The sequence below is a fragment of the Trachemys scripta genome, chromosome 6 (assembly GCF_013100865.1).
Source record: "Trachemys scripta elegans isolate TJP31775 chromosome 6, CAS_Tse_1.0, whole genome shotgun sequence".
In the NCBI taxonomy this organism is placed as follows: domain Eukaryota; kingdom Metazoa; phylum Chordata; order Testudines; family Emydidae; genus Trachemys; species Trachemys scripta.
Genome location: NC_048303.1, coordinates 73764835 through 73773011, shown reverse-complemented (window position 1 = coordinate 73773011; position 8177 = coordinate 73764835). Strand labels below are relative to the sequence as shown.

The window sequence follows — 8177 nt, the reverse complement described above, 5'->3', positions numbered from 1 at the left end:
AGTGCCCATAGCCTGGTTTCTAGTGGCTTCCAATGACAGAAAACTGAGAATGACTAAAGTGCTGGATGTGACTTAGTGTGATGGAATGTGGCTTATTCAGGGGAGAAAGGCATATCAAGAAGCAGTGGCTGGAGGATAAAGCCAGACAAATTGAAATTAGAAATATGGCACCATTTTTTTTTTTAACAGTGAGGGTGACTGGAACAAGCTACCAAGGGAAATAGTGTGTTCTCCATGTTTTGATTTCTTCAGATTAAGACTGGATGTCTTTCTGAAAGACGCTTTAGTCAAACACAAGTTATTAGGTTCAGTGCTATAATGAAGGTCAGACTAGATGATCTAAGGGTCTATAACTGGTCTTAAGTATCAGGGGGTTAGTCTGTATCCACAAAAACAAGGAGTCCGGTGGCACCTTAAAGACTAACAGATTTATTTGGGCATAAACTTTCGTGGGTTTTTTTTTTTTTTTAAACTGACTCCTTGTTGTTCTTCTGGTCTTAAAATCTATTAAATCTAGCATACTATGGATCCTGTAAAAATAATCCTTCTTTAGGATTATCACTTATGTCTTGCTCTCCATTATTTATTCTACATTTATGTTAGAGGTCCGTCATGCTTTTTTTTTTTTTTTCTTATCAAGCAAAGCCATGCTACACGCATGATACAACTATATATGTATGCAGTGTTTGTTGTAGCCTTGTTGGTCCCAGAATATTAGAGAGACAAGATGGGTGAGGTAAAGTATTTTATTGGACCAACTATATGTGTGCAGATAGCTGCTCCTCATTATCATAGTGAAAAAATTCACTGAACCCACAACTTTGTTTGAGCTCTGACTTCAGTGGGGCACAATATAATACATACTGCAGTTGCTTTTACATAGTCAATGTTTGTCAACTGTTACCACAGATATCTTCTATTCTACGTTTAAAGGGAAAACTCTGATATTTCAGATACCACTCGTTGGCAACTGTTGCCTGGACAACACTGTTTTTTAATGGTGACTCGTCTACATGTACAGTTTTAAAAAAAAAGCTTTTGGCCATTTTTTCTTGACCTGACGTGTTCAGATGGTATGTCAGAGATCTGCATGCACAACTATTTTACAGTCAATTTTAATTTTTGAGATATTATTCTGCATTTTTGATCCAACTGTATAGTTACTTAAAATCAGCAATAAAAATGAACAAATTAACAAAAATTTCAAGCACATAAAACTTGCAGCAAATTAAAGGCTGGATCCACTTCCTATTTAAGTTATTGGAAGAACTTCTATGGTCTTTGGACTTATTTCTGCATTTTGGTATACAGATTGGGTCCCAGGAGTATCATCTATGCTATATGGAGCAAAAGGGTGAAAAATATTGAAAAATAGTGAACTGAGGCTATTTAATTTTGAGACTCAAGATATTTCAGTTTTGTTCCTGGCAAAAACAATTTTACCCTATATCTTGTCTCTCAGCTTCTGTAGCATTGTTTGCATGTTTTTAAAATAGTTTCTCATAGCACTTCAGTGCCAAGTTAGTAAATACTAGGAATAAGTTATTAGTTAAAACAAATAAATTGTTTTTCACCTCTTCTGTTTATGTTTTGCACAGTTATTACATCCATAATATTTTATTAACAAATATAAATAAAGAAAAGGATATACATGGAATTTTACAAATAGAAATTTAATTACTTTGAAATTTAAGTTACTTTACTTAAGGAAGTCTTCAACAGTCTGGAGTCTCTAAAACCACGTTTTGTTCCTTCACAGTAAGAGCTTGTCTACATGTGGACATTTACCAGCATAACTATATACGGATAGCCGGGTTAGATTTGTATGCAAATGAGGCTGCCGCGAACACTCCTGCAGCCTCCCCCCCCCCCCCGGACATTTTCCTCGCACACCAGCCCTGTGGCACAGCTAGGAGGACGGATAACATAATTGCACGAGCCCTTTTTTCTGTTGCTTTTGCACGCCCCCAGCTCGAGCGCTGGGGGTGTCGTTCTCCCGCCTCAACCACAGGTGGCGCTGCTCCACACATGCAGCTTCCTCCCACCCTAAACGCCGCTGTGAACGCTGGGCTGTAGGTTGGCCGGGAGTGATCCCAGACCGGAAGAGGCGCTCTCTCCTCTTCCACCCTAGTCTCTGTGTTTCTTTGTCCGCCAGGCTCCCCGGTGCCGCTTGGTTGCTAGGCGGAAGTAGAGTGGCGGAGGCAGCGGTTTGGTTTAAAGAGCGTCCGAGGCGGCAAAGGGTTGCGGGTGGCGGCACCGCGAGCGGAGCTGGGCGTGGCGGTTCCTGCTCTCCGGCGGCGGCGGCTTTCTGCTCTGTCCTCGTAGAGGTTGAGAGGCTGCATGTGGGGACCCCCCGCCAGGGCCCGAGACTCCCCTCCCCGTAACCCCGGGCTCAGCCCGGACTGGAACACCGCTCGCCCCGCTTCAGATTCCGCCCCCCTCGCAGGGCCAGGGACCCCCCAGGCTGCCAGCCTTAGCCCGCATCCCCGATTTCACATACAGCCCCAAAGCAGAAATGGTCTCCAAATCCGACCAGCTTCTGATCGTTGTCTCCATCCTGGAAGGTAAAGTATTGAATCCGACGCCGTTCTCTGAGCCCAGCGCTGGCTCTTGCTCCGTGCACGTTTGTCTCCTGGCATTAACATCTTTGCACTCTTTCATTTCCCCTTTCTGTTTGTTTTTGGACTGTGTAAATTTTGCTAAAATACCACGATGATGGATTTAGTACTCCTTGTAATAACATGCCAGGATGTGGGACTGAATTACCGTTAAATAATGTATATGGTCTTGCCTTACAACGGATGTATTTTTTTGTCTGATTTTTCTCTTTTTTGCCAACAGCAGAGTACTTCATAAAGAATATACAAGAATAGTTTGAGAACTGAAGTTACGTTACTCCTTAAAGGCACAGTCTCCATCTAAGGCCTGGTCTACACTAGGAGGGGATAGATCTTAGTTACGCAACTTCAGCTATGTGAATAACGTAACTGAAGTTGACGTACTTAGACCTACTCACCGTGGTGTCTTCACTGCGGTGAATCGACTGCTGCTGCTCCCCCATTGACTCCACCTGCGCCTCTTGTGGCAGTGGAGTACAGAAGTTGATGGGAGAGCGCTTTGGGATTGATTTATTGTGTCTAGACTAGATGTGATAAATCGACTCCCGCTGGATCGATCGCTGCCTGCCAATCCGGCGGGTAGTGTAGACATACGGTTAATAAAATCAGAATTACTTAAAATCTAAATGAATGAGCAAACTTTCATTAGTTTTGTTGAAAGCTCTGTGGACCAAATTCAGCTCTGATTTAAATGGGCATGTTTCTCAGTGCAACTGACTAAAGTTAATGGCAAAGGTGAAGTAGGGCCTATATGTCTTAAGGGTCTCCTAGCCGCTACCTTCCACTGGGAAGGTGAAGCAGGTGTTGGGGTAACAGCTGTGCAGTCTTTAAGAACTTCCCCCCTTTTTCTGCTTGCTTGTCTTGATGTTGTATCTAATTCAGGGTACATGCAAATAACAGGGTACTCCTTCAAAGGGTACGTCTACACTTACTGGAGGGTCCAGCGGCAGGCAATCGATGTTCTGGGATCGATTCCGGAAGTGCTCGCCGTCGACGCCGGTACTCCAGTTCGGCGAGAGGAGTACGCGGCATCGACGGGGGAGCCTGCCTGCCGCGTCTGGACCCGCAGTAAGTTTGGACTAAGGTACTTCGAATTCAGCTACGTTATTAACGTAGCTGAATTTGCGTACCTTAGTCCGAAGTGGGGGCTTAGTGGGGACCAGGCCTAAGGTATCGGAGAGTAGAAATATTAAACTTTTGCTTGTCTCATTTGTTTTATGGTGGTGCTTTCTTTTTCTCCAATTTTAAATGGCAGAAAATATTGAAAGAAAACATTCATTCATGTAACACCATGAAATTAGATGGTGTAAAAATCAATTCCAGGGTGTTAGATTAATCCCTGATTCTGGTTTACTTGAGGGAAAGTGAGTTTTCGGCTATGTGTAAGTTAGAATTGAAACAATAAAAGGGAAACAACATTTTCACTGTTGTAGTTGCTGTTTGTATGATTACTTTAATAGAAATTGGGTGAGGAGGAATTAATTTTCAGTGTTTTTAGAACATTTGATGGCAGTTTGTGTATGATCAGTTTAACGGTTTTGTTTGCACAGTGCTTTCACATATAAATAAACAGGGAACGGAGAAGAGGACTTTAAAAAAAAAAAAGGGGGGGGGGGGGAAGGGGAGAGAAACCCAAACAGGGTGACTACAAAGTTTTGTGTATTTTACAGATGTAACTCAAAGACAGGTATAATTCCTGAAACTCTTGATATACTCATGGCACTCAACTTTTAAAAAAAGCTGAGTAGAGTTTGTATGTTCCTTTATTTGCCATATCCTAATGATCTATATCTTAATTTTTTTAACAAAATCATAATCAAATAAGGTTTGATACCTGGACTGACCAAACCCTGTAGAAATGCAATTTATTTAAAATATAAAGACAAAAGCTAAAATATAAAGGAACAAACGGAGCTGCCAGGTTTAGGTGGTGTAATAAATTCCGTGCAGGCCTCATTACAGCTTTGGACTCATGTTCCTTACAGGTGTATCCATTCCTCATTTCTCTACACAAAATGTCTTTACTCAGGAGCGAGCTTTCTTCTGAAAATCGTGTCAGTTTGGACATACACTTTGTAAATGTAATTTACAGCCTTCTGTTAACTTTCAGAAATTTTGGTAGGGGGGGAAACGATGGTTAAATAAATATCTTGGGCTTTTTTATGCTTCAGTTGCAGATTGTCCTAAATTAATGTTACTCTGCTGTATCTGAAAATATCTGACTATTTCTGTATTATCAGGCACTTCAATGTGTCTTTCTGTGTTTTCAGCATTAGTTTCTCAGTGAGTGACTTTGGGAAGATCTTTTTCCAGGAATTGTTCTAAATGTTATTTGTAAAGTGCCCAGCACTACAGTATATAATTTAAAAGAACTTTTCCCATAGTCTGGTAACAAATTTTTGAGACATAACTATAGTAAATACAAAATACATGTTGATTTATATTCACAGTCATAAGGAGAAAAACTCTGTCTTGTTTCTTTAAAATGAGAAATCCATTAGGCCAGAAGAGTAGTGATTCAGACTGCTTTCTTATCTCTCTTGTCTCAGGAGTCATGCTATGTAGTAACTAACTAAGAGAGGCATGCTGGTTTAAATTTTCAAAAAAAGATGATTGGTGGTACCCAATTTAGTTTATCTTAAGGAAGCGTACTTTTCATAAAGTACTGAACGCCAACCTCTTTAAAAGTTCCACGTAGTACTTTCAAAATAACTTGTCACATTTGAAAATGTAGGCTACTTTTTATGAAGTGTTGAGAATTTTAGGATGTAAATAAATATTTGCAGTTTTAATAATGTTCCTTCTCCAGGTATATATTAAAATTTGGTAAGACTGATTATTCTTTATGGACCAGTAGTTTTCAAAATTCAGCTTATACTTACTTTAGGAGGTGGTTCTACATTTTTAAGTTCCAATAATACAACTCAAACATTTTTAGAGGTAATGCTCCTGGGCTGAAAACTTGTATACTAAATTCAGATAGATGCTAGTCAAATCCCTAAATGAAGTATTGTGAAAATTTTGGGGGGCAAATTGCACAATGTTTATCTGGCTGAGTGTTTTTAATACCCTGCTGTTATGAGCACCCAAATCACAAAATTAACAAACTAACACAAGAGGTATGACTCCATCTTCATTTCCTCTACCCGTTATTTTTTTAAAAAAACAACAACCTCATATCAGGTTAGTGTAAAGCTTAATGGCAGCTTGTAATGAACCACTTACAAATAAATAAAAATCTGCACCAGCAATATTCCTACTATGTATCTGACTGCATTGTCTGTCCAACTTTGATTGCAAGCTCCTTATAGCAGGCAGTGAATTATTCTTGCTTATGACAGTACTAGGACACTGTTAGTGTACAACAAATAATATAAAAATTCAGCTCTGGCTCTTAAGATAAAGTTAGAAAACATGGCATATTATACCCATTTAAACAACCCAATGAACTTCCAGAACTAAAGGAAAAAAATCAAAATATTTTAGTAAGTGCCTGATCCCATACACGCGGGAGAGTAAAATTACTCATGTGAGTAGTTCCATTATATTCAATAAAACTACTCACTAGTAAAGTTACTGACGTACATGTTTGCAAGATTGGGATCAAATGCATTAAAAGCCAGTTTCTTAATAGAAAATTATTTTATCACGTATATTTACTCAGGACACTTTTTTTTCCCCATCTTTTAGGTGTTGAAGTCCACCTTCCACTTCTTTTTAAAATTAAGACGTAGAAAGTATATTAATACATATTAAAACAACTTCAAGAAGAATGATACAGGAAACCTATTTGTACAGTTTCTGTTTTTTGACAAAAAACAGATTCTTCTGTGTTTTTAGCAGAGATGACTGAAAGTTATGCCTTTGTATTTTTTCCAGGACGCCATTTTCCCAGACGTGCAAAACATATGCTTGTGGTAGAAGCAAAGTTTGATGGTGAACAGCTAGCTACGGATCCTGTGGATCATGCAGACCAGCCAGAGTTTGCCACCGAATTGGCTTGGGAGCTTGATAGGAAAGCACTTCACCAACACAGGTTAAATTATAAAATTGTCAATTTTGTCATTATTTTTATCTTTACAGCCAATGAAAGCTTTGTGTTTGGCTTCTAAAAATTTTAATGACAGTAGTACCAGGGTGGATTTGATTTAAATCGTGATGTAAATCACTAGTCAGGAAGACTCGATTTAATCATGGATTTCTACATTAAAGTGCATTCTCCTTGGTTGTTATAACCTTAATGCATATTCTTCAGAACTCAGAGATAAATGTAGGCTTCATTTTTAGAAGGTACACACTATACATTTTTTAAGTGATTTATTTTGAAAACTTTTAGGATTAGTTTTACAGCTATATCAGAAAATGAATGATTGTTTGGTTATTTCATTTAAATGAAGCAGATATTTATGAAGTCATTGGGAGGTGAACTATCTCCAATTCAACAGGTTAATCATTAATATTTGGAGGATTTTCTTGCTATGCTGTATTAGGAGGAGAACATCACCAGACAGACATTTAAATAGTTTTATTTAATTAAAACAACGTTATGTATTCTGGATTTTTTTCTTAAACAGCAAACATATAACATTTTAACAAAACAAGCATATGAATTTTTGATTTTAGTTAAACATTCAAGTTTTTTAAAATCAGGTTTGTTTTTGTTAAAATTATTTTAAACTAAAATAGTTAAATGAAATATTAACCCCCCCCCCCCCAATTAATGACGGTCAGTCAGGTCAACATGAGAAACTTAAAATATTGGCTTCTGCAGCTAACTCAGCCGTCTTCACCTTCATTTTCCTGTTTGTTCGTAATCTGGAAAAGAAAAACAAGCTTTCCTGCTTTTTCAGGTCCCAAACGATTTCTCAATTTGGAATGAACTAGTCCAAAGGAAGAAAATACTCTTTCTACACTGGCAGAAGAAGCTACTGCTGTTAAAGTGAGATTATCACTTCAACAGTCTTTGAATCCAAGTGCTTAAGTGATTTCCACCAGTTCACTGGTGTGACTTTCTTTAAAATATCATCAGCAAACATTCTTGAATGGTTCACCCTTAGCTCTGAAGTTGGCATTATGGAGGGATGATTGCTGGATGTCCATGTCTTAGCCAACTTCTCTTCTCCAGTAGTTAAGAATATTTGCAAGAAAATGAGCTGGAGATAGTGCTTGTTCCATTTGTTTTTTTAAATGCTTGTAATTTAACACTGTCATTGCATATTTCTTTTTTTAAGATCTCACTCAGTTCCTTCTAAATTTCAACATTGTCAGCAATAGAACAGTTATTTCCCTGCATTTTATTGAAGGCTAGAGAAATAGGCTTCAGGGTATTCAGCATGTGGTCAACATTTCTCTTAAGCCAGGGGTTCTCAGACTTTTGTACTGGTGATCCCTTTCACACAGCAAGTCTCTGAGTGTGACCCCCTCCCCCCCATACATTAAAAACACTTTTTTTAATATATATTTAACGCCATTATAAATGCTGGAGGCCAAGCAGGGTTTGGGGTGGAGGCTGACAGCTCGCGACCCCCTGAGGGGTCCCGACTACGAGTTTGAGACCCC

At 38.8% G+C, this 8177-nt stretch overlaps 1 protein-coding gene across 1 annotated transcript in view; it reads left to right on the top strand.

The window, feature by feature from the left end:
• The first annotated feature begins 2137 nt into the window (after positions 1 to 2137).
• The window catches only part of CEP120 (centrosomal protein 120), a 75332-nt gene continuing 69292 nt past the window's right edge, over positions 2138 to 8177 (top strand). The window contains exons 1-2 of the mRNA XM_034773877.1: positions 2138 to 2564; positions 6498 to 6654. Of these exons, the coding sequence (XP_034629768.1) occupies positions 2516 to 2564; positions 6498 to 6654 (206 nt within the window). The 5' untranslated portion in view covers positions 2138 to 2515. The remainder of the gene's footprint in view (positions 2565 to 6497; positions 6655 to 8177) is intronic.